This window comes from Elephas maximus, chromosome 10 (genome assembly GCF_024166365.1).
Source record: "Elephas maximus indicus isolate mEleMax1 chromosome 10, mEleMax1 primary haplotype, whole genome shotgun sequence".
NCBI lineage: Eukaryota > Metazoa > Chordata > Mammalia > Proboscidea > Elephantidae > Elephas > Elephas maximus.
In genome coordinates, this window is record NC_064828.1 from 63,024,515 (window position 1) to 63,052,210 (window position 27,696).

Sequence of the window (27,696 nt, forward strand, 5' to 3'; positions counted from 1 at the left end):
AACATAAAGCATACACAGAAATATCAGATCTCCAAAAACTGATACAGAGGTGAAAACATTCAAATAAAAAGATTAGCCATACATGTCCAAAAGGCAAGTAACATTAACACGTGATTGGTCCATCTCATTCCATAAACCCCTCAGTTGTCCTGTGTCTGTACCACAATGACATGGATATCCACACTTGTGATAAGATGAACGTGCCTGTCCAATTTCTTACCTCATTGCAGTCGCTGGCTGTGATGTGTGAAGGCCGTGCTTCTTCATTTAGTGGCTCAATCACTGTCACCTCTGCAAACTCCTCCACGGATTCCTGAAACTCAGGTAGGGACCTTCGTCCATAACGCTTCCCACCTCTAACATATTTGGGCTGAGCTTCTGGTGAGCAGTCTGGGCAAGGAGACAAGAGTCGGGGCCACATTACATGGCAATCTCAGTTCTTAGCTGATACAGCTGCAGACACAGCCTTTTATACCTGCCCCAAAATAAACCACCACCATTTGTCAGTCTGTGGAAGTGGGCGTATAGGAGCCATTAGGTCAGATACAGAGCAGAGCTGCTAATTCTGAATGATTTACTGCACCTGGAGTATGTATCTGTACGGAATGGAAAAGATGCAATGGCGGCAGCGAGGGATCTGATTTAAAAAGTGCAGATTTAAGATCAGGAGAGGCCATATTTTCTCTTATGTTTATTAGGCTGGTGTTTTGTGCAGGGCAGGGGGAGGAAGGGAAGGGGAAGAAAGGGAAAAGGAGAGAGAAATATTGAGATCATACTAACAAAGAGACATCTTGGAGGAAGTCTTGGAAAATGATGATAAAACAAACACCATATCAGCACTGTAAAGTGAGTATCCACACCAATTAGTCTGAAACCCACCCTTCTCTTACCTGAATGACTCCTTTGTAAACCATCCTGCTTTCTGATCTACCAGACAAGCAGGATGACAGAGCAAAGAAACCAACACAGTGGATTCTAATCAGTTAATGACAGCTAGTCCCTTATATGAAACCTGGCATTAAGATCTCATTATAAAATTAAAAGCTGGAGAATAAAATAGCAAATAAGAAACAACATTAAGAAAAACGGTGCATTACGGTGTTTTGTTTTTCTCTTCATGAGCTTCAATATTGTACAAAATAAAAAGGAGGGTGCAGAAGGGAAAAGTCATCTCTTGACCTTAAAGGACATCAGCTTTTTAACATAACATGTCTCAGGGTCAACATTCACCGCCACCACCACCGCCACCACCGCCACCACCGCCACCACCACCAAACTACAGACTAACCCTTCTCTACAATGGATAGCTTTAAAGCAATAAAATAAATACTTCACTCTATTCAAATGTCTTCTTAGAGATGTTTTAACATCTTGAGCAGTGTTAGGGAGAAAAAAAAATTCCATTAAAATACAAAAGACTGACAATGCTTTCATTTTGGTTGTCTTATTGTCCACACAGACATACTGTCTCTTTGGAGAAAGCAATGTGTGTTCTGTTTGAACATAACAATCTTAACAAGATATGTCTGAACTCAAACATGTAGATTTTTAGATGAGGTACGTACACATATCATCAAAATGAGGGTGGCTGACTAGTTAAGAACTAAAGGAACAAAGCCCTTCCTTTTTCACCACTGAAACCATGGCAGAGGTTAGCCAATACTTTACAGTTTCCCTGGGAGGACTGGTGACCCTGTTTGACTAACCATCCCTTCCCCCAAATGCCCTTCCTTCCTCTGGTACGAGCTCAGGTTTCACTATATTCACAGATGTGATCAGAAGCATTCTGAAATGCTCTGCAAAGCTCAGAGTGAAGTATTTATGCTAGCTATATAATTTCTAGCGATATTTATATGCAGCCTTTTAGAAGTCCCAGCCAAGTCATTTTATTAGGTTGAGTGATTCTCTTATGGGAAGTGCTTGAGCATTCAAAATTTATATTGAAAATTGCATGCATATTTGAAGGTACCTTTTATCAGAAGAGAGTGTGTCAGCTTGTGAGTAGTCAGGAGCGGCCCAGACACCCGAGCTCCTTGCTGGCAGCTGACACCCACAGATGCTAGTCAGATAAGAGGCAATGCAGAACCATCCTTAATTTATTACATATTCTTATGTTTTAATGGCAGACAACAAGATACACCATCAGTGACTAAGAGAGCTCAGAAAAGACCGAAAGCAAAAGTTATAAACTCCAAAAATGGCCCATGGGTTTTCATAGCATGAGAACAGAATCATGGCCTGGGGTGGCCACGGCAAAGGAACTCATAACGTAGGCTGTACTTTCTCAGAGGAGAAAAAGTAGTATATGAAAAGCGCCTCTCTTAAAAAAATTCATTGTGATTTAATCCAAAGCCCACCTGTGAACAAAATGGTTACCTAGTTTTTTACCACTAAATACACCACATAGTATATATGGAGGAGTGATGGATTTGAAACAGTGCTTTGTCTAAGCAACAAGAAGGTAACAGATTGAGAACCATTAGGGACACTGTGGATTTTTGGTTTATTTACTTGATTTATTTTTGCATTGCTGGGAACTTTTTTTGATATGTTTGTAATAAACAATTTTGAGCAAATATCTTTCATAGAATGTACATACATCACAAAGTTAATTTCTAGAGAAATCTATTAAACTGTTAAATCTTTCTGGGATAAAGATATTAGGATACAAAGGAAGCACAGGGTATTAAGCTTTCCTCATCACTGAATTTTCCAAACTACCTACGTGACCAAAAGGGAATTAGGCTAATCACACCATTAATAAATAGTCAGCTCTTAGACTTACACACTTACACATCCTTCCCCTATTAAAAGCATTCGCCTAAATGATAAGAGGGGAAGAAACACAGCAAAGGTACAAAGATCCAGAGAGGACATTTGTGGTCAACAACCACTGTTTCTGTTAAGCATGTGAAAATTCTATCATTCCCATTATCAAGCTCAGTCAGGGCTTTAGAAGACAATAGCAGCAGCAGCCTATCAAAAGGGAGAGACAACACTGGGGATTTAAAGATGATCTTGTACACCCAAATTAAAGAATGCCTAACATCGTTCTTACCATGTCCGCTGGAAGAGTTGCAAAAATGCAGGCCCTGAGGCAAAGCTTATTTATCTTATGAGCACACCCAGATGTACCTTGCATATTTTAGGGTTTCATCCTGGAGCAATTTTACCCACGTCAGATAATATGAGGTTACCTGGTTTATTTAGAAATAACATTGATTACATCACACAGCTGCCTTTAATATACGCCTAAGTTAACTGCTTCAATCATGAGCTCCAAGGAGGTAGTGAAATGCCAGTGAAACAATAAATAAAGAACTGCCTTGCTTTAGGTGTCTTCTTTCCTTGAAAGCATATTTATGATTCTACCTGGATTGTCAAACTTCCAAGTTATTTTCCCTTCTTTCGCATTTTCCATTTCTTGTATTTGGCACCGCTACAGAAAAAAAAAAGGGGGTGGGGGCTTTGAAGGAAAGCAGATGAGTCCAGCCTGCCTAGAGGAGTCTCAGACACCATCCCTAGAGAGCTTATTACGAAAACACCAATTACTGCAACGTGGCTGTGAGGCAGCTCTACCTGACCAAGTGTAGATGGTCTAATGCTTTATTCCACAAACCAAACACTTGGCTTGAGTAGGGGACAATAGAGAAACCTTCATTCAATCCCCCTAAGACTGCTAGAGTAATGTGGAAGCAACTAACAGACAATTACACAGCAGGTGGACCAAAAAGAAAAAAGTCTGTGATCAGGACATTCACAAGAGGAAAGAAGCATGCTATTCCTTCCTTCCCTAGCAATTAAGCTAAGCCTGGATGCTCAGATACCACATTCTTTACCTCTCATCTGTCCCAAGAAAAGACAATCCAGAGCTGTGATAATGTACCAGAATCAGGATGAACTACCATGCATATGTATGACTTTTAACAGGAAGGTTTCACTTAAAAAGAAAACTGAAAAGCAATGTCAGGCAGAACAGTCACTTGAAAAGACCAAACTGGATGGAAAAATAGCCACCTACGCCATACCTCTCCCATTTAGCTCTCTTCCCAAAAGCAGTGGAAACACAGCTTCCCCAACTATAGACCAAGCAGCACAGGGCATGTTTTACTCTCTCTTAAAACTAACCACCAGCCACTGTGTGATGCAGATCACAACTTGCAACTCTCAGCTCTCCTAAACCCTCCGCATGGACAGCCAAAGACCAAGCAATGAGGAATCAGGAGGAGGCTGAGATAGCTACCCAGAAGCCTAAATACTGTTATTCAGTCAAATGCTTTCTTTGCAAAAATCACAAACTTAGGATCTGGAGTGAAGTGGCATCCACATCACATACACAGGAAGGTAAAGGAGATTTTCAAAGATGCCCTTTAACTCATATTTATTAAACATTATCAAACACCTGCCATAGGCAAACATTATGTTGTACCTGTTGAGGAGAAGATAGACAGTTTGTCATTTATTGATTCACACTTCCGGTACCCAAAATGACCTGAGGACACTTCCAAAAATGAAGAATAAAATCCTGTCCTCAGGGTGAGAATACCCTTATTTTAGAATTGCTCATACAGACCCTGGTTTTCTACTCCCCTCCTGACCCACTTAACTAGGCTGGTAAACCATTCCCAGAGATACCACCACCCTCCAAAGGACTGCAGCACACAGGTGACACCTGTCTGAGGCCATTTATACATTTCTGCCAAGTTCACAGTTTCTGAAATCCATCTGAAAATAGAAAGGGGTTAAAAATGATGTATATGCAAAACCCAAGACAAGCACCCCCAGGAAACTTTCTTGAGAACAGGCAGTCATGCAGCCAATGAGCATGCCCCCAGCTCCACTGGACATCCCCACCTCCTTGCTCATTCAGAATGCACCACTACACACGGAGAAATTCCAGTTATGGTGCAAAGTCATGCCTCATTCTAAATAAGAGAAAAATGGAGAGAAAGAATCAAAAGGGAAGACACAGTTGAGACCAAGAAAGACAAACATAGAGACCGACAGAGACTAGAGAATGAGACAGAGAAACCGAGTGAGACAGAGAAAGAAAGAGATGAGACGAGACAGACAAGCTGAGAAGAAATGGATTGAGACCATGAGAAAGAGATGGGCAGACACTCAGAGGCTATGGAGGGAGAGGAGAGAGGTTGACGTCATGGAGGAGGGCAAAAGAGACAGATGGGGGGCCAAGAAGTGGAGAAGAGTGGAGGGGGAGACCACTGAGGGAACAGAGGACATTGGTGAGGGTGTATGTGGAAAGAGGCCAGGGGTAGGGTGAAAGGAGGGTACAGAAAGGGGAAAAGGAGAAGAGAGGCCAAAAGAGAATGAACAACATAAAAAAGACATCAGAGGAAAGCCTTCTGCCATTATCCTCTATTCCTCTTCCTTCCCAGTGTGCTCCCTGCCTCCACAGGAGATCATGGGCAAGCAGCCTCATCATCCCATGCTTCAGTATGCACACAGCCCTTTACAAGGCAGCTGCTTCCAGGGGCCACTAGCGCCAAGCTCTGCAATGACTCCTCTCTCCTGGAATCTCCCCACAAGATCCAGGTGTTCAATTTGGGCTTCCAAGTTCTCCTCTGACATCATCCAGTGACAGAATTTTAGGCGCAATCTTCACACCAGTTCTCACCAGTCCCTGAATGATGCTCCTTGTGGAACACAGGGGCTTCTGGACACAAAGGTAATGGGGTGGCTCCTGATTAGCTTTGACTCAGAGGGAGGCCTTGAGGGGAAGGTTAACACTCCTCTCCAAGGTGCCCAAGATGGTGTGACAGCCTCCAGGGCTGATTTGTCTGACAAAATGACATTAGCCAGGCTGTCATTTCAGGAACTGGAATTGCTCTGATCTCATTTTTGCCCCAATTTTCTCTTCCTTGCTAGTCTCCTTTCCCTTCAATGAGCTCACGTGAAGGGCATACCGATTCTCCAAGACGTCCTGCAGAAAACTATCATCTTCATGTCACTTGTTTGGAAACCTTATACACCCACTGGAGTTGAAATAAACTTAAAATGTCTGCACAATTCCCAAGTGAACATTTTCATTATCAAAATTCTCATCAGCCCTATTTAATTTTAAATAACCCCAGTATTTTTTCCACATATAATTTTTTTAAAGATTGGCTTTGTGCCAGTCTTTTCTTCTGTAGCACAATTTAATAGCTCCTTAGTCTTTGCACAGATACATCACAATTTGCAAAACCAATATACCGTCAAATATTTACGCTTGCTGTATATAATTTTTTTTCACTATTTTAAATGACTTATACACACATCATTGTGCACACTTGTAATTATTTGTAGCATAAAATCTGAGATCGGCATTGGTTGGGCAAAGGGATTTTTACAGTTTTTCAAACCTATTTAATTCTAGAAATGTTCTGTCATTTTACATGACCACCAGTGGGGTATGAGTTTTTCCAATTCCCCATGACTTTATAAACACCTCCTCACACCCTCTTTTGTTGTTATTGGTGGTTAGTGGTTTTGTTTTGTTTTAATTTTTGCAGAAAATTTCTGGTCCTCACTGTTAGCATCTTATAGATACCAAGGGAATAGGGGACTAAGTTCTTACCTTACTCAACTGAGAGGAAAACAAAACAAGCCTCTTGGGTCATCTGTGCATTATCAGTTGCCATGGAGTCAATCCCAACTCATAGCGACCCCATGTGTGTCAGAATAGAACTGTGTTCCATAGGGTTTTCTTTTTAATTATTTTATTTATTTTGTTGTTGTTACACAGCAAAACACACACCAATGCAACTGTTTGGTGTTATATATCATTTAGTGACAATGATTATATTCTTCGAGTTGTGCAACCATTCTCACCCTCCTTTTCTGAGTTGTTCTTTCCCTAATGACATAAATTCACTACCCTTTAAGGTTCCTATCTAATCTTTCAAGATGCTGTTGTCAATTTGATCCCACATAGATAGTTCTCAAAAGAGTATAATGCTCAAGGCAGAGCTTTTTTTTTTACTAGTTAAGCTAAACAACTGTTTGGTTTTAAGAAGATTTCATGGGATATTTTTGGTTTAAGTTTTAAAGACTACCTCAGGGCAAGAGTTTCAAGGGTTCATCCAACCTTCATTGCTCTAGGAAGTCTGGAGTCCATTAGAATTTGAAATTCTATTCTGCACTTTCCCCCTTTTGATCAAGATTCTCCTACAGAATCTTTGATCAAGATGTTCGGTAATAGTAGCCAGGCACCATCCAGTTCTTCTGGTCTCATGGCAAAAGAAGCAGTTGTTCATGGAGGCAATGAGCCACGCATTCCATTTCCTCCTCCTATTCTGGACTCTCCTTCTTCCTCTGTTGCTCCAGGCAAATAGAGACCAATTACTGTGCCTGGGATGACCACTTGCAAACGTTTAAGACCCCAGACACTACACAACACACTAGGAGGTAGAACAGAAGCACTAAACATGTTATGAGGCCAATTAACTGGGATGTCCCATAACCCTAAGCCTCGAAACCAAGAAGCCAAATTCCATGAGGCTTCTGGTTGTACATAAGCAGACTCAGCAGCTACTCTTTTTTTTTTTTTTTTTGGTAAATATATCTATCACACAACTTTTGCCAGTTCAACTTTTTACAGGTGTAAAATTTATAGACAGCAATTACAATCATCAGCTGTGCAACTTTACTCATAATCAATGCGATATTTCTATCACTGTTAATGCTCCATAGGATTTTCAATGGCTGAGTTTTGGGAAGTAGATCACCAGGCCTTTCTTCCAAGGTGCCTTTGGGTAGACTCAAACTGCCAACCTTTTGGTTTGCAGCTAAACGTGTTAACCATTTGCACCACCCAGGAACTCTGTGTATAATACTTCCTAAAAACTGGGCCCTCATCCAGACTTCAGCACCTGGTTCAAGGCCTCTGAACTTAAGTTTCAAACACAAATCTTCAATCACTGCAAGTCAAGATGTAGCCCGAGGCCTGGCCATAGGACTTGCTTCAATGCACATTCGCTAAATGAGTGAAAGGATATATTATATTTATTTTTTTCCAAAATATAAGGAAAAGAAAGTTAGGGCAGTTCCTGGAAACAAGAAGGTCTGTTACCAAAAATTACCAAAAAAAAAAAAAAAAATCACCTGCACTGAAACTATGCCTAGTCCTAGCTCTTTAATGAAGTGGCTTTTCTTTCCAAGCCTGTGCTTTCCCTCACCGATAAACAAAGGAGAGACATTTCATGTGAACCACACCAGGGAAAGAAAGGGCCTCCTGCATTATGCTAACATCTACAGAACAGAAATCTAATGCAAGATGCATCAAACGAGGACAAAATCTCTGGAGAGCAGATCCAGATGCCATGCAGCTCAGGGCCTGTGCCAGCATTTCCATTACAAATTCCTATCATCCAAAGCCACAGCGAACTGAATAAATAATAATAAAGTTGTTATCTTTCTCCTATTCCAGGAAAATCATTTAAAAATTACATTGTAGATGTAAGGGCAGGATGCCACTGACAATGCTAATCAGTTTGGAATTTATAAGGGACTCCTTCTACCCTCAATCCATTTTTCTGTCCTTTTCTAAATTTCAGCATTTTTTATATTATTGTTTTCTTTTTAGGGGGAAAACTCTCCTGAGAGTCTTAGAATCATAAATACAAGATTTAAAAAGGATGCTGCAAATAATCACGTCCATACCCCCAATCTTAAAAAAATAAAATTTTACCCCAGAGAAGTTATAAAAGGTAGAGCCCAAGACTATGGAAATAATTCATTTAATTCCATCGCCTCTCAAATTCCATTAGAGCTTTGTGTTATTCATACATAAGTGCCTTTTTATTAGAGAAGTATGAAAATATGAAATATAGTGAGTATTTGTCCTTAGGAAGCAAGATTTTATAGAGTCAATTTATGAAGATAAAATCTTCCAGAAACACAAAGCTAGCTTTTTTGGTGGATTTGGATAATGTCATTAACTGTCACCGGACAATGACAGGTCCTCTGGCCACTTGTCATTCAGATATCAGGAGACAAATAATCAAATTTTGGAGCTTAGAGAGATTTTAAATGTCTTCCAGTACAACTACTTTTATGTATGAGGTGACCAAAGATCACAGTGGTTATGTCCTTTTCTAAATTTCAGCATTTTTTATATTATTGTTTTCTTTTTAGGGGGAAAACTCTCCTGAGAGTCTTAGAATCACAAGGTCACCCATTTAGAGAGGCAGAGCCAGGATTAGAACTCAGGTTCCCTGACTCCTGGCTCAAGGGTCTTTCCACCCTATCAAGCTGGCTTTTCTATATTACAGCATCTGATGTATTTAACTTATTAAAATCTTAAGTGTTATGAAATATCAGTGCACGACCCACTCAGTTCTAATGCTGTGCACTGCTGTTCTTCTAATTTGTCAGTCTCCTTCCATAGTTTAAGGGTAAGCTTTTCTCTCAAAAAGGAGACCTGGTGGTGTAGTGGTTAAGCACTCGGCTGCTAACCAAAAGGTCAGCGATCCGAATCTACTCCACAGGAGAAAAATGTGGCAGTCTGCTTCCATAAAGATTACAGCCTTGGAAACCCTGTGGGGCACTTCTACTCTATCCTATTGAGTCACTATGAGTTGGAATCAACTCGATGGCAACAGGTTAATGGGGTTCCTCTCAAAGTCTACCAGGTCCATTTACTTCAAAAGTCAAGACAAAAATACCACAGTCCCAGCCTCTTATGGTAGAAGATGAATTAAGTACTGAGCAGCCAAATAGCATTGAGGATATGGACACAGGTTTCCCTGTCCTAACGATCAGGTGAAACCCGCTCTTGCTCCTTCTTGCTGCCTCTGGCCACTTGTCAGAATCCTTTGGTCAGCATGTACTGACTAAGGACAGGGTGTGCCCCAGCTCATCCATTTGAAGGCTCACATCCTTAAACTAATGCCTCTTTAAATCACATCCCTTGATGATATTGTGCTAGTATCCTCTTCTGCCACTATCTGTGAGACTTCAATGAAGCTACTTCCCTCTTTGTTCTTCAATTTGCTCATCAATAAAATGACAGGGTCCTTTCTAGCCCTATAGTCTTAGTTATACAACCTGGTAAATGTAATTAATGTCACAGAATTTATATGCTTAAAAACTATTAAATTTTGCTATATACATTTTACCACAATAAAACTTTTCAAAATGTTATGGTCTATGGTTTAAGTAATAATTGTTTTCATTAAGGGTAAGAGAGGAGTGAACTCAAGTGGCCTCTGATATATTGCATTTGAGTCCTGCCGCTTCTGTCTCTTGCCAGCCAAGCCAGACAACTAGCAGGGGCAGGGTCACATTTTAGAGTGGGTGAGGGAATGCTTGAGTGGAAAGAATTGCATGATCCCAAGAACAACTGCAGAGGCCCCGGAGAGATGGGTGAAAGACAGAAAAAGCGGGGAATGTGGGAGGAAGGGCTGACTCCCAGCCATATGTTAGATAAGGCTCTCTTCAGGCATAGGCTCAACCCAGTCCCAGCTTTTATGCTGCCAGGGCAAACGTTAGAGAAGCCACATAAATGCTGGGTGAAATGCCATCAATAATAAGTCCTTTGCTGCTTCATTACACAGATTCGGGCACCACAGTTACAAAGATTTGCTGCAGCCCCCCCAAACGATGGAGCACACGGCCAAGCTAGACAAGTCCCTTCTGTATGTTGTTCTGGAAGACTTGTTCATGTAGTGGTCCCTGCCTGCACAGCAGTGAGGCACACGCATAACCCTGAAACCACGATCTGGAGCTGGAGTTATAAACTTTTGCTTTCTGGCTGTTAATAAGCTTAGCCAGCCATTGTCTGTCACATCCTACTGTTTAGCTCCCAACCCTGCACAACTCTAGGGGGCACTGTTCACATCTGTAGTCATCAAGAATCTGTATATTTATGATGACAATTTTTCTGGAAGGCGACAGTAAAGGGGTTGAAGAAAGGGCAGTAGAGGGCTCATGTGGACTAATGGCAGCAGGGCTGCCTGTTTTCAAATCCGCATGAAAGCACATTATCAGCATGCAGAAGAACACTGAATTTATGCCTGTGTGGCCTATGCTCATATTAACTAAAATGTCTGCCAGTACTAATGCCATCACTGCTTTATTCAGGGTTCCCAGATCTTTCATTATTATTATCCAGATGAGAGACAACCTTAAAAAAGTAAAAATATCAATAAAATGTAAGAACCTATAAGAACAAAAATCCATGTCTGGCAGTGGTCACCTAATAAAATTGTACTGCTAATCTAAAAAATGTTGAGAATGCAATAACCTCCTTCGAGGGCTCACTGGGGGCTTCCAGAGAGCTCTGGAGAGTCTCAGAGTGAAAATTTCCCATGCTAGGAGTAACTGCCATTATCAAAAAGGGGGAGACTCAATTGAGAATCCAAAATATTGCTAAATACACTGTTCATACATAAGACACAAATTTGGAGCATCTGATAAGCTAGTATGAAGAATTAGATCAAGAGTAAGGATAAGAAATGAGTTCCCATCTGTGCCTCATCTAAATAGGTCACATTGAATGACTCCTTATAGTGACAATATGGAAATGATTTCTCCTCAGTCTCAGAACTGGACTATATTTTTTGATGTTCTCATTTTTAAAGTCGAGCTTATTGAGCCATCATTTACACAAAGTAAATTTTACCCTTTTAGTTCACAATTTTATGTGTTGGAGAAACTCACACTACAATGTAATCACACCAAAAAAAGATATAAAACAATTTCACACGCCCAAAATTCCCCTGTGTCACTTTATATCCCTAGCCCTCAACAGCCACTGACCTGATAAACCAGACTATGTTGTAATACAGATTTCCACATGGTTCAAACTTCCCCTTAAATATTTACCATATTTCATTTATTCTAAAACACTTTTCCCTCATCAGATGTGAACACTCTGAAATTAGGCTGTGCCTACTAATCAATGGCATTTTACCATTAAAATTGGCAATTTTTATACTTTAAAAATGAAGTACATAAAATAACAATCTCTTATAATTGATGGTACCTTAAAAATAAATAAAATACAACATTGAAGTCTTATTTCATAACACTCATTGAATACTTACTCTGTGTTAAGCATCTGACTAGGCCTTGGGAATACAAAAATGAACAATATGGTCTTTAAGGAACCACTTGTGAGAGGGGACAGATAAGCAATTATAATATCATGTGATAATGTCTATAACAGAGGGGTATCGACTCACTAGAACTAAATAAAATTAACTCTAGATTGTTCTTCTTTCACGCACTTCCTCAAAACTTGCACCTTTCCATGATGTTCTTGAATCTAATATCATTTACAGGAAATAAGGATGAAGGCAGTACCACCCAGCTTCACTCTACTAGTTCTAAGAATGAGTTATTGCCACATCATCTGCCATATTGCCTAGGAACAATCCAGTCATTTACTCCATAATACACTGCTGTAGTAGGGAAGTCTCATTTTAGTGTTCAACAGCTGCAAGGCTTTTATGATAAAATCAAACGAAGAGTCACTGAAAAAAACTATTCAATCTATGGAAGACAGATGCCCTGCATCTTTCATAGACATGCTTCAAGGTCGCCAAATTCTTCCCTAGAAAACTTTTAAAGGGAATATAGAGAAGAAAAGTTAGTGCCCTTACCTGGTTCTTGAAAGTGCTCTTCATTTGATAGCGTTCTAGACAAGATAAGTATTAACGCTTCTTTAAATTGGTCAAAATGCACCTAAAGATAAATAAAAATAAATTTAAAATAGTTTCCACAGCTTTAAGAATGCAAATCCATCTACAAGGTACCAGAACCATTTGTTCACATCCTAACAGCTTTGAAATGAGTCATAACCTGCTTTTTTTTTTTTTTTTCTCAACAGTACAGAAGGGGGAAATGGGTAGGTAATTTGTTTTTGACATTTTGGTGTTATAAACACTAATATAAATATCAATATTTATTCAACCCCTGAGGGGAAACATTATATAGCAAAACTCTCTTTATAAACTCAAAAAAATATATGTTTTGAACTCTTAGCTCCTTTTATTTTTCTGACTAAGACCTGAAGAGAAAGAGGTTAGCTGTTAGGGAAAACTTCCCAAGTAAATAAACTACTGGAACAGTGCATTAAGGATGCTTTCATCTCTTAAGATATTCTAGAAGGGAGCAAGCTAGTGTTTGAGGATGAACTGAATATAGTCTTGCCTGAGGCAGGTATATAATATTTATCTCCCAAGACCCCTTTAAACCCCAGTTCCATAAACAAGCAAAACTCAATAACAAACACGATAAAAAAACCTTGGGAAGCATTTTCCTGAATTCTTAAAAATAAAATTACCTTGACTGAGTCTTATTTAAGTAAATACTTGATCAGGAATGAGATTATTACTTTTGTTTAAATGGTAAAATGGTTTTCTTAATGGCCAACTGTATTTTTTATAAACTTATGTGATCTCATCATGGGACAGGAGGGGGAGATAATATTTTTTTTCCACATTAATTCTAGTTTGATAATGTTACCTATTTATACAGAACCCTGCCTGATAAAGTATCTAAATACAAAGTTGATAAATTTGTAAAATTTGCACTGTTATGAGTCTCCTGGAAAGTCATTACAAAATACTCCTAGAAGTTTAAATATAGGTGACAGATAAAAACCACTTCTAAATTAAATTTGGAAAAGCAACAAACCTCATAAGTTATTTAACCAATGGAAGGAAAAAAACCATATGTCTTCTCCACGCAAATCAAACAAAGAAGAGATAACCATTAAGATTCATGTCATAACTGATTCCAGCACAACTAGATGGTGCCCAGCTACCACCACTGACTGTTCTGACAGAGACCACAATAGAGGGTCCTGGACAGAGCTGGAGAAAAATGTAGAACAAAATTCTAACTCACAAAAAAAGACCAGATTTACTGGCCTGACAGAGACTGGAGAAAATTCCAGAGTATGGCCCTCGGTCCCTCTTTTAGCTCAGTAATGAAGTCACACCTGAGGTTTACCCTTCAGCCAAAGATTAGACAGGCCCATTAAACAAAGCAAGACTAAAGGGGCACACCAGCTCAGGGACAAGGACTAGAAGGCAAGAGGGGACAGGAAAGCTGGTAATAGGGAACCCAAGGTCCAGAAGGGAAGAGTGTTGACATGTCATGGGGTTGGTAACCAATGTCACAAAACAATATGTGTACTAATTGTTTAATGAGAAACTAGTTTGTTCTGTAAACCTTCATCTAAAGTACAATAACAAAAAATCAATTAAAAAAAAAGATTCTTGTCATAAAACTATATGCTTGCAATCTACCCTAAGTATATATGATTTCTCTACATTACCCAAAACCCAGTGCCGTCAAGTCGATTTCGACTCATAGCGACCCTATAGGACAGAGTAGAACTGCTCCGTAGAGTTTCCAAGGAGCACTCGGCAGATTCGAACTGCTGACCCTTTGGTTAGCAGCTGTAGCACTTAACCACTACACCACCAGGGTTTCCTTCTCTACATTAGTCTTGATTAATTGAGGTTATTTTGCAGAATCATATCTCAACAATCAACGGAGTCAGAGCAGAATCTGTTGAGGGAGGTAGGGTATCTGCTGAAGGGCCAGGGTGGTAAATCAATGAAAGGGTTAAAAGATTGTCTAAATTTAGGCAGTGGTAATTAGGCTTCACAGCTGACAATTTGCTAAGAGGCCTGAGGGAGAGTCAGAGATGGGCTTTAGCCACTGTGGCACCCCAGCTCCAGTTCACCTGGGCAAGGCCACCTTCCCAACCAGCCAGTTCACAACATCACGTACCCAACAGCCTCCCTCTCCCCTTCCCCAGAGGTTTAACAGACATCTACTAATTCCTGCCAGAATCATCCTTTTCTTCTCAGGAAAGGCAGTAGAAGGGCTAGGAGCTTAGGCTCTGGACCAGGTGGGTCTAGGCTCTAATCCTGACTCTGCCACTTACTTTTGCTGTGCTTTGGCTAAATCACTAAACTTCTCTGAGCTTTAGTTTGTTAATCTGTAAAAAATGGGATATCTAACAACTAATGTTTATTATTCATTTAACAAATATTTATTGAACACCTGCTTTGTGCCAGGTACTATCCTAGGCCATGATGATATAGCAGTGAACAAAACTGACAAAAACTCCTCCATGCCCCCGTGGCACTCATACTCTTGGGAAATGTTACAGTGAGCCAGGTACTGTGCTAACAGCATTCCATGTATTAGGTATTATTTATGGATTTCCTGGGTGGTACAAACAGCTAATGCATTTGGCTGCTCACTGAAAGGCTGGAGGCTCAAGTCCACCTAGAGGCACCTTGAAAGAAAGGCCTAGTAATCTACTTCTTAAAAATCAGCCATCGAAAACCCTACTGTTCTTCTCTGACACATATGGGGTCACCATGAGCCAGAATCAACTCAACAGCAACTGGTCAACTAGATATTTATAATACCACCCTCCTCACAGAGGCATTAAGAGGATGGAATGAGAATTATGTAGTGTCTAGGGTTTCCTGGAACTTAACAGGGACCTAGCAATTGGTAGTTATTAATAGTAATAGGTATAGTAATGGCCACCACTCATCTGGCAGTTCATGGTACTGTGGTAATGTTGCTATGATGTTGGAAGCTATGCCACCAGTATCCCAAATACCAACAGGGTCACCCATGGTCAGGTTTCAGCATAGCTTCCAGACTAAGACAGACTAGGAAAAAGGCCTGGGGAGCTAAAATCTTCTGGATAACAACAGAACATTGTCCGATATAGTACAGGAAGATGAGCTTCTCAGGTTGGAAGGTACATGGATTGACACAGTGGCTGCAACAATGAGCTTAAACACAGCAATGATTGTAAGGATGGTATGGAACCAGGCAATGTTTCATTCCATTATACATAAGGTCACTGTGAGTCAGAGCCTACTTGATGGCACCTAACAACAATAACAATAGTAATGGGGGTGACCGTTTCCACAACTTTTACAGATGGCAAACTAGAAAACAGCACGTCTTCAAGCAAAGCAACTGGCAGTAGGGGTGACCAAAAGACCCAAGAGGGAGTGGGGTGGGGGGAGAAGGGAGGTCAGGGACTGCCTTCTCCCCCAGAACCTGCATAGTTGCCCAGCACTAGGGAAACTGATTCAGTCTGCTGTTTTTAGGGACCCCAACCCTGGGCTTCTCCTCTCTCTCTTGGGATATTAATGGATGGAACCTGAATGTCTCCCCTTGCCAGTTATAAGGTTAACAGAAAGAAGCTCCTGTTTCACAAGGGAGGCACTTGTCTAAAGAATTCCACATTTTCTATACTGGACCGTGAGTCTCTTCTGGGTCCTCTGAAGGTATACATTTTGATAGAGGTAACTGGAAAAAGCCCTTCTCCTGAATCTGGTCCCGACGTAGTTCAATTTAGTGAATTTTTAGCCATGAAGGTTACCCAGGTCTGTGTAACTCAATTTTACCTACCCCTCCTCGAAAATGACAAAGACATCTATAATCTAGAAATTAATTCTAATCACTTTACAAGATTTTCTATGAGGCCTTGGTATCCCTCTATTATGGTATAACAAACACACAAAATTGTGAGACAGTATATACTTCATTTCTGTGGAGACTGCTTATCTCACAACCTCAATTATCCAGAGCAGGGCAGACAACCTGGAAACAAATAGAAGTGGTGTCAAAAGCTGAGGTAGGTGTTGTAAAGCCCATGCATCCTTCTCATAGCAAAACGCCACAGAACTCAGAATCTACTTATCCTTACTCTGCCTGATTATTATAAGCTTCATTATTCTACTTCCCAACCCACTAAAGATTAGAAGCAGCAAATAAAAGACAGGGCACTCCAAGGTTAGTATAAGAAGTAACTGTTGATACTGGGATTGAAGGAAGACATTGACCATGCTCCGCAAAACAAAAATAAATAAAATTTTTATACTTAAAAAATATTAAACTATTTAAAAACTACATAAACTATTAAAAAAAAAAAAGGCATATACACTCAAAAACTTAAACAGCTGGATGCCATTTAGTGTTGGGGCAAGGATCCAACACCACTAAGTAAATCCTGAGGTTATCACTCTGTTGTAATACAGAAGAGTAGTGAATGGATCAAGAAGATCTTAAATGACCAAGAACAGCCTAAGTGCATTTAATATACTCTTTGACAAGACAAACACTTTTTTAAAAAGTTTCAATTGCCCATGGTTTACTTTTTTTTTTTTTTACACTTTGCCACTAAATAGGGTAAGAAATCCAGTTATTAAATTATTCCAACTCATAGGGTCATGAATAATACTAAATGAATGGAAGTATTATTATAGGCTCATCCTTTCTTATGCATTTTGTCATTTGAATCTCTCAACATCCAAGTGAGACAGGCAAGGCAAGTATCCTCCCTTAGAATTGAGGGCAGAGAGGCCCAGGGAGGTACGCGTGTTGTCAAGACCACATGTCTTGGAAGTGATGGGGTTACCTGGAGAACTCAGGCCCTCTAAGCGGACTCATCAACCCAGCAACCCTGTCTACCCTAGACCTGTTTTACTCTTAGTCTGATGTCCAGGGAAGTCCCTCTGCACTTCCAAATCAAATCATCAACTTTATACAAAGCCTCTAGGTATAAAGCTCCCAGCAACTATAAGGCATGACACTGGGGCTTCAGGGGATACAAGGGCAAAAAGATAAACAACCTCTGCCCTCAAGGAGTTTATCAGCTACACTTTATATTCTAGACAGTAGAAAGGATGAATGAGGAAGAAAAGAGGAAAGTTTATTAGTAACTACAAGGCAGAATATGGGAAGTGACGTGAGACAGATAAAAACAGACTGGTAGGACAGGGCCGAGATGGCACGATAAACAGACGCTTCCAGTGAGCCCTCTTACAACAAAGACTCGAAAAACCAAGTGAAACGATTATATTTATGAAAAGCTAGGAGCCCTGAACATTAAAGGCAAAGTTAGAAAACGAACTGAGTGGCAGGGGGAGGAAGATACAGTTCAGAAGTGGAGAGGAGTTACCGGACCTGAATTGCCGGGAGCCCTCAGGCACTATTCCCGGGAGTGGCAGCAGCGGGCTGGTACTAGCATTTGGCTACAGTTTCCTCAGGGAGAAGCAGCCAGTCACACAGCCTACTGACATCTCTGGATCCAGAGAAGAACAGCGCTCTTGGCAAAAGTTAAGCACTTGCATATACTTTACCATGCCCTCCCATCCCCAAGCCGGCCTCAGTGGCTCTTGATTTCCCTGGGCCTGAGACAGAACCTGTTGAGCACCTACAGCCATCCTTCTGGCTTTGGAAAAGGAATAAATTCACAATTGGGGGAAAAGATAATTTGCCAGCTCCACTAAGCTGGGGAGCTCAGGACAGAAGCAGCTCCTATCTAGGCATAAATGGTCCATGGACTTTGAGTACCTTTCCCTCCTGCATGGACCTGTGTGGGCCTATTTCAGGAGAATAGGCCCTTGCTGGCAGACTGCAATGCTTTCAGCTGTGCGGTGGAGAGGTGGGTATTTGATGTTTGATACCACTCTGCCTATTAAACAGGGTCCTTACCTATATACACATCAGGGGCCTAAGGACTGGTGGCTCCACTCAGGTTACCCAGCCACCTGTGACAGGGGTCCAAGGATACCTGGTACCTCCCAGTCCTTGCAACCAAAAACTTTGGGTGCGCATGGTCCATCTGCAGAACTCACCCACCTGTACGCTCTAGGGAAGAGAGACACGCTTTCCTCAGAGACACCTGGGGGATGATTCTCAGCACCCTGCCTTGTTCAGAGCGTGACCCCCCTGCTGCAACCAAATACCAGTATCTACATCAATCACCCTTGCTCCTCTAAGACTGCAGGAAAGAGCCTGTACTACACACTTGATGAGCAGCTACCTGGACACCTGAGCTGAATTCATACAAGAAAAATGAATGGACTCCTAGACTGATATACCTGATAACAGCTCTAGCCATCTGGTGACAGGATGTCAGAGCTTCAAAGGTGAAAATAATCAGGCTAGCTCATTCAAGCAACCCATGTGGGCATATCAAAACAAAACCAAGCAAGAAGCTACGATACAGTAAGCAAACATAAACTAATACAATAACTTACAGATGGCCTGGAGACAAGAGTCAATATCAAATCACATAAAGAAATAGACCATGATCACTTCAACAACCTCTCAAAACAAAGACTCAAAGGATCTTCTAGATGAAAGCGCCTTCCTGGAATTACCAGATGCAGAATACAAAATATTAATATACAGAACTCTTCAAGACATCAGGAAGGACATCAGGCAATATGCAGAACAAGCCAAGGAACACACACATAAAGCAGTTGAAGAAATTAAAAAGGCTGTTCAGGAACATAATGAAAAATTTAATAAGCTGGAAAAATCCACAGACAGACAGCAATCAGAAATTCAGAGATTAACAATAAAATTACAGAATTAGAAAACTCAGCAGAAAGTCAGAGGAGTAGAACTGTGGAACTGGAAGGAGTAGAATTGGGGACCTTGAAGATAAAGCACTTGGCACCAATATATTTGAAGAAAAATCAGATAAATGCATTTTAAAAAATGAAGAAAAGTTAAGAATTATGTGGCACTCTATCAAGAGAAATAACCTACAAGTGATTGGAGTACCAGAACAGGGAGGAATAACAGAAAATACAGAGAGAATAGTTGAAGATTTGTTGGAAGGAAACTTCCCTGATATCGTGAAAAACGAAAAGATATCTATCCAAGATGCTTATTGAACTCCACATAAGGTAGATTTTAAAATAAAGTCACCAAGACATACTATCATCAAACTTGCCAAAACCAAAGATAGAGAGAATTTTAAGAGCAGCCAGAGATAAACAAAAAGTCACCTACAAAGGAGAGTCAATAAGAATAAGCTCAGACTACTCAGGAGAAACCATGCAGGAAAGAAGGCAGTGGGACGACTTATATAAAGCATTGAAGGAAAAAAATTGCCAGCCAAGAATCATGTATCCAGCAAAACTGTCTTGAAAAAAAAAATTTTTTTTTTTTGTCTTGCAAATATGAAGGTGAAATTAGGATATTTCCAGATAAAGAGAATTTTATGGAATTTGTAAAAACCAAACCAAAACTATGAGAAATACTAAAGAGAGTTCTTTGGTTAGAAAATCAAAATAATATCAGGTATCAACCCAAGACTAGAACACTGGACAGAGCAATCGGATGTCAACCCAGACAGGGAAATCACAAAAATAAATCAAGATAAAAAAATGCTCAAAACAGGGAAACAGTTATGTTATTATATAAGAGAAGACAACATTAAAACAATAAAGAGGGACTAAGAAATATAGTCATAGATCTTTCATATGGAGAGGAAGACAGGGCAACATAAAGAAATAAAAGTTAGGTTTAAATTTAGAAAAACAGAGGTAAATATTAAGGTAACCACAAAGGAGACAAACTATCCTACACATCGAAATAAAATACAAGACAAAAATAGAGACTCAACAGAAACAAAATCAACAATGAATAAAAGGAAAAGACACTATATAAAGATAAACTACTCAGCACAAAAAAACTAAGTGGGAAAAGAAACTGTCAACAACACGCAAAAAAAAAAAAATCAAAATGACAGCACTAAACTCATACCTATCCATAATTATGCTGAATGTTAATGGACTAAATGCACCAATAAAGAGACAGAGAGTAGCAGAATGGATTTTAAAAACATGATCCATCCATACGCTGCCTACAAGAGACACACCTTAGACTTAGAGACACAAACAAATCCAAACTCAAAGGATGAGAAAAATATATATCAAGCAAAAAACAATCAAGAAAGAGCAGGAGTGGCAATATTAATTTCTGACAAAAGACTTTAAATCTACCACAAAGGATAAGGAAGGACACTAAATTATGATTAAAGGGACAATATACCAGGAGGGTATAACCATATTAAATATTTATGCACCCAATGACAGGGCTGCAAGATACATGAAACAAACTCTAACAGCATTGAAAAGTGAGCTAGACAGCTCCACAATTGTAGTAGGAGGCTTCAACACACCACTTTTGGTGAAGGATAGGACATCCAGAAAGAAGCACAATAAAGACACGGAAGATCTAAATGCCACAATCAACCAACTTGACCTTATAGATATATACAGAACACTCCACCCAACAGTAGTGTCAAGTATACTTTCTTTTCTAGTGCACATGTCACATTCTCTAGAATAGGCCACATATTAGGTCATAAAGCAAGCCTTAGAATCCAAAACATCAAAATATTACAAACCATCTTTTCTGACAATAAGGCCATAAAAGTAGAAATCAATAACAGAAAAAGCAGGGAAAAGAAATTAAGCACTTGGAAACTGAACAATTCCCTGCTCAAAAAAGACTGGGTTATAGAAGACATTAAGGATGGAATAAAGAAATTCATAGAATCCAATGAGAATAGAAACACTTCCTATTAGAACCTTTTAGATACAGTGAATGCAGTGCTCAGAGGTCAATTTATATCAATAAATGCACACATACAAAAAGAATAAAGAGCCAAAATCAAAGAATTATCCCTACAACTTGATAAATAGAAAGAGAGCAACAAAAGAAACCCTCAGGCGCCAGAAGAAAGCAAATAATAAAAATTAGAGCAGAACTAAATGAAATAGAAAGCAGAAAAAACAATTGAAAGAATTAACAAGACCAAAAGCTGGTTCTTTGAAAAAATCAACAAAATTGATAAACCATTGGCCAAACTGACAAAAGAAAAACAGGAGAGGAAGCAAATAACCCGAATAAGAAATGAGATGGGCGATATTACAACAGACCCAACTGAAATTAAAAGAATTATATCAGATTACTACAAAAAATTGTACTCTAATAAATTTGAAACCCTAGAAGAAATGGATGAATTCCTAGAATCAAACTACCTACCTAAACTAACACAAACAGAGGCAGAACAACTAAATAGACCCATAACAAGAGATTGAAAACGTAATAAAAAAAACTCCCAACAAAAAAGCCCTGGCCAGGATGGCTTCACTGGAGAGTTCTACCAAACATTCAGAGAAGAGTTAACACCACTACTACTAAAGGTATTTCAGAGCATAGAAAGGACAGAATACTCCCAAACTCATTTTATGAAGTCAGCATATCCCTGATACAAAAGCCAGGTAAAGATACCATAAAAAAAGAAAATTACAGACCTATATCCCTCATGAGCTTAGATGAAAAAATCCTCAGCAAAATTCTAGCCAATAGAATTCAACAACATATCAAAAAAAAAAAAAAATTCCCCATGACCAAGTGAGATTCATACCAGGGGTGATTCAACATTAGCAAAAAATGTAATCCATCATATAAATAAAACAAAAGACAAGAATCACAGGATTTTATCAATTGATGCAGAAAAGGCACTGGACAAAGTTCAACATCCATTCATGATTAAAAAACTCTCAGGAATATAGGACTAGAAGGAAAATTCCTCAACATAATAAAGGGCATTTATACTAAGCCAATAGCCAACATCATCCTAAATCGAGAGAGTCTGAAAGCATTTCCCTTGAATCGGGAACCAGACAAGGATGCCCTTTATCATCACTCTTATTCAACATTGTGCAGGAGGTCCTAGCCAGAGCAATTAGATTATATAAAGAAATAAAGGACATTCACATTGGTAAGGAAGAAGTAAAACTATCTCTATTTGCAGATGCCATGATCTTATACACAGAAAACCCTAAAGAATCAAGAAAACTGAAACTAATAGAATTCAGCAGAGTATCAGGACACAAAATAAACATACAATAATCAGGGGGATTCCTCCAAACCAGCAAAAAGAACGTCAAAGAGGAAATCACCAAATCAATACCATTTACAGTAGCCCCCAAGAAGATAAAATACTTAGGAATAAATCTTACAAGAGATATAAAAGACTTATACAAGGAAAACCAGAAGATACTACTGCAAGAAACCAAAAGAGACCTACATAAGTGGAAAAACATACCCTGCTCATGGATAGGAAGACTTAACATTGTACAACTGCCTATTCTACCAAAAGTGATCTGTAGATACAATGCAATTCTGATCCAAATTCCAATAATATTTTTTAAATAATTTTTATTGTGCTTTAAGTCAAAGTTTACAAATCAAGTCAGTCTCTCACATATAAACTTATATACACCTTACTACATACTCCCATTCACTCTCCCCCTAATAAATCAGCCCGCTCCCTCCTTTCAGTCTCTCCTTTCATGACCATTTTGCCAGTTTCGAACCCCCTCTACCCTCCCATCTCCCCTCTAGACAGGAGATGACAACACAGTCTCAAGTGTCCACCTGATACAAGTAGCTCACTCTTCATCAGCATTTCTCTCCAACCCATTATCCAGTCCAATCCATGTCTGATGAGTTGTCTTCTGGAATGGTTCCTGTCCTGGGCCAACAGAAGGTTTGGGGACCATGATGGTCCAGATTCTTCTAGTCTCAGTCAGACCATTAAGTCTTGCCTTTTTACAAGAATTTGGGGTCTGCATCTCACTGTTCTCCTGCTTCCTCAGGGGTTCTCTGTTGTGCTCCCTGTCAGGGCAGTCATCAGTTGTGGCCGGGCACCATCTAGTTCTTCTGGTCTCAGGATGATGTAAGTCTCTAGTTCACGTGGCCCTTTCTCTCTCTAGGGCTCATAATTATCTTGTGACCCTATGTTCTTCATTCTCCTTTGATCCAGGTGGGTTGAGACCAATTGATGCATCTTAGATGGCTGCTTGTTAGCATTTAAGACTCCAGATGCCACACTTCAAAGTGGGATGCAGAATGTTTTCTTAATAGAATTTATTTTGCCAATTGACTTAGATGTCCCCTGAAGCCATAGTCTCCAAACCACCCCCCTTGCTCTGCTGACCTTTGAAGCATTCGGTTTATTCAGGAAACTTCTTTGCTTTTGGTCCAGTCCAGCCAATGATATTTTTAATGCAATGGAGAATCAAATCATCAATTTCATATGGAAGGGAAAGAGGCCCCAGATACGTAAATATTACTGAAAAAGAAGAACAAAGTAGGGGGGCCTCACTCCACCTGATTTTAGAACCTATTATACTGCCACAGTAGTGAAAACCACCTGGTTCTGGTACAACAACAGATACATAGACCAATGGAACAGAATTGAAATTCCCAACATAAATCTATCCACATATGAGCAGTTGATATTTGACAAAGGCCTAAAGTCAATTAAATGGGGAAAAGGCAGTCTTTTAACAAATGGTGCTGACATAACTAGATATCCATCCGCAAAAAAATGAAACAAGACCCATACCTCACACCATGCACACAAAAAAAAAAAAACTCAAAGTGGATCAAAGACCTAAATATGAAATCTAAAACAATAAAGATCATAGAAGAAAAAACAGGGACAACGTTAGGAGACCTAACACACACAGAAGAGAAACTAGATAACTGAGAGCTCCTAAAAATCAAACACGTATGCTCAACCGAAGTCTTCACCAAAAGAGTAAAATGATTACCTACAGACTGGGAAAAAGTTTTTAGCTATGACATTTCCGATCAGCGCCTGATCTCTAAAATCTACGTGATACTGCAAAAAATCAACTACAAAAAGACAAATAACCCAATTTAAAAATAGGCAAAAGATATGAACTGGTACTTCACTAAAGAAGACATTCAGGTAGCTAACACATACACAAGGAAATGCTTGTGATCATTAGCCATTAGAGAAATGCAAATCAAAACTACAATGAGATTCCATCTCACTCCAACAAGGCTGGCATTAACCCAAAAAACACAAAATAATAAATGTTGGAGAGGTTGTGGAGAGACTAGAACACTTATACACTGCTGGTGGGAATGTAAAACAGTACAATCACTTTGGAAATCAATTTAGCGCTTCCTTAAAAAGCTAGAAATAGAACTACCATACAATCCAGCAATCCTACTCCTTGGAATATATCCTAGAGAAATAAGAGCCTTTACACGAACAGATATATGCACACTCAGGTTCATTGCAGCACTGTTTACAATAGCAAAAAGATGGAAGCAACCAAGATGCCCAACAACGGATGAATGGACAAATAAATTATGGTATATTCACACAATGGAATACTACGCATCGATAAAGAACAGTGATGAATTCGTAAAACATTTTATAACATGGAGGAATCTGGAAGGCATTACATTGAGTGAAATTAGTCAGTTGCAAAAGGACAAATATTGTACAGGACCACTAGTATAAGAACTTGAGAAATAGTTTAAACAGAGAAGAAAATATTCTTTGATGGTTACAAGAGTGGGGAGGGAGGAAAGGAGGGAAAGGGGTTTTCACTAATTACATAGCAGATAAGAACTATTTTAGGTGAAGGGAAAGACAACACACAGTACAGGGAGGTCAGCACAACTCGACTAAACTAAAAGCAAAGAAGTTTCCTGAATAAACTGAACGCTTCGAAGGCCAGCATAGCAGAGGCAGGGGTTTGGGGACCATGGTTTTAGGGGGCATCTAAGTCAACTCTAATAATAAACTCTATTAAAAAACATTCTGTATCCCATTTTGGAGTGGCCTCTGGGGTCTTAAACGCTAGCAAGCACCCATCTAAGATTAATCAACTGGTCTCAACCCACCTGGAGCAAAGGAGAATGAAAAACACCAAAGACATGAGGTAATTATGAGCCAAGAGACAGAAAGGGCCACATAAACCAGAGACTACATCATCCTGAGAGCAGAAGAACTAGATGGTGCCTGGCTACAACTGATGACTGCCCTGACAGGGAACACAACAGAGAACCCCTGAGGGAGCAGGAGAGCAGTGGGATACAGACCCCAAATTCATGTAAAAAGACCAGACTTAATGGTCTGACTAAGACTAGAGGGACCCTGGTGGTCATGGCCCTCTGACCTTCTGTGAGCCCAAGAGAGGAACCATTCCCCAAGCCAATTCTTCAGACAGGGATTGGACTGGACAATGAGTTGGAGAGGGATGCTGGTGAGGAGTGAGCTTCTTGGATCAAGTAGACACATGAGACTATGCTGGCACCTCCTGTCCGGAGGAGAGATGAGAGGGCAGAGGGGGTCAAAAGCTGGCCAAATGGACACGAAAAGAGCAAGCGGAATGAAGGCATATGCTGTCTCATTAAGGGGAGAGCAATTAGGAGTATATAGCAAGGTGTATATAAATTTTTATATACGAGACTGACTTGATTTGCAAACTTTCACTTAAAGCACAATAAAAAATTAAAAATACATATAAAAAAAGAAAAGAGGCTGGTAGGGGCCAATGGTAGGCAAGCATATCTCAGTTTCTCTCTCAGCTGGCAGGGAGGAAATCGGGACAGTTTTATGACATTGACTGCTCCAAGATCCTCACAGGCAGAGGTTAAAGGTTTCCAAATGGATTATTCAGCCACATGAAGAAGAAAAAGGTTCTATAAAAGACTAAACATGATAATGGTGATAGCTGCACAATGTGATGAACAAAACCAGTGCCACTGAATTGTGCATGTAAACAATGTTGGCAAATATTTTGTTATATATATTTTTTCTACAATAAAACAATAAAGACTAACCATGATTATACTTAGAAGGTATGTGATCATTCTTCATAATCCAACAACATCTGTCTACTTAACCCAAACATGCGCCCACCAATAATAAATAAATAAAAACAGAAACCCAACAAGCTGATCGAAACAATTGGAGCAGCTTTAAGTCTTAAATTGATCCTTATTTTCCTTCTTGCAAGAGCACGTAGAGTCTGGACCCTCTGCTTTAAATAGTAGTAAATTCTACATCTTTCAAGAAGACAGTTCTCTAATGGAGGCAGGTGACTGCTATTTTCCGTTAGTGCTCATGAATACTGAGGTGGTGGAGAAGCCCCTTAGCGCACAACCCAGAACCACAACGTTAATAAATGCCCCCTATTGTTAAGACATGCTCTTTGGCCGGCTCACTGAGTTCAGTAACTAGAATTTTTAAGTGCCATTTTTCTCCTCCAAGGTAGCTTTACTATTGTACCACGTTAAAACTTCGAAATCTTCACAAATACTGCAGTGCAATTAAATTTCACAAGGTAACAAGCTTCCAAGCTATGCATGCCCTGGTTGGTGCCTCCTTGTTCGAATAATAATTGCTGTCATTCATTTTACAAGTGTTCCTATACCTCATATGCCTCAGAGGGCAGTTTGCAGCACTGGGAAAATTACACAACTGACTAAAAACACACATGACATTTAAACTAAATTAGCAAAAGACTAGTCAAGTCTGATATTTTTTGTCATGTGTCACCATCGCTTAATAGAAATCTACCTCATCTCTCTTCCTCTCCACATTTCCTATGAATGCTTTTTTTAAAAACACAATTCAAATTTCTGAAAAAAGAATTTAAGTGCCACAGAAGAAACAAATGCTATTTCAAACCACAAAAAACTGCAACAGGAAGTAGACTAAGGAACCTAACGTTGCATAAAAGCACCTAGTACAATCAAGAGATCAATCACACACAGTTTCCGCATGCGTACGGGCAGTACTTCAACAGACATCAGGTGGGAGAACTCAAGCCAATGTTCAACGAGGTGAGCTTATTAAACAAGACAAAGGGCTATGTAACTGTCATCAAACTTAGTAGGTTTAATGACAGTTACACAAAGTTTACTGATAGCAGCTTTAATGACAGACATAAAGTTCCATCCTAGTAATACAAAGGGAAATAGATGGAAACACATTCAAAACACTAAGTGTTAGTTGAAATGGGTTTAGAAATACAGTCAATGTACAGGAAAGTA

At 39.6% G+C, this 27,696-nt stretch overlaps 1 protein-coding gene across 7 annotated transcripts in view; it reads right to left on the reverse strand.

Annotated features, from left to right (window-relative positions):
• The window catches only part of NIN (ninein), a 118,070-nt gene that overhangs the window by 70,922 nt on the left and 19,452 nt on the right, over positions 1–27,696 (reverse strand). For 4 of the 7 annotated variants that reach the window (XM_049897921.1, XM_049897919.1, XM_049897918.1 and 1 more), the window contains 3 exons: positions 12,606–12,687; positions 1,970–2,059; positions 221–390 (listed from right to left, as the gene is read on the reverse strand). In XM_049897921.1, coding sequence (XP_049753878.1) covers positions 221–390; positions 1,970–2,059; positions 12,606–12,687 — 342 coding nt within the window. The remainder of the gene's footprint in view (positions 1–220; positions 391–1,969; positions 2,060–12,605; positions 12,688–27,696) is intronic. The other 3 variants (XM_049897920.1, XM_049897925.1, XM_049897924.1) reach the window with 1 other exon arrangement.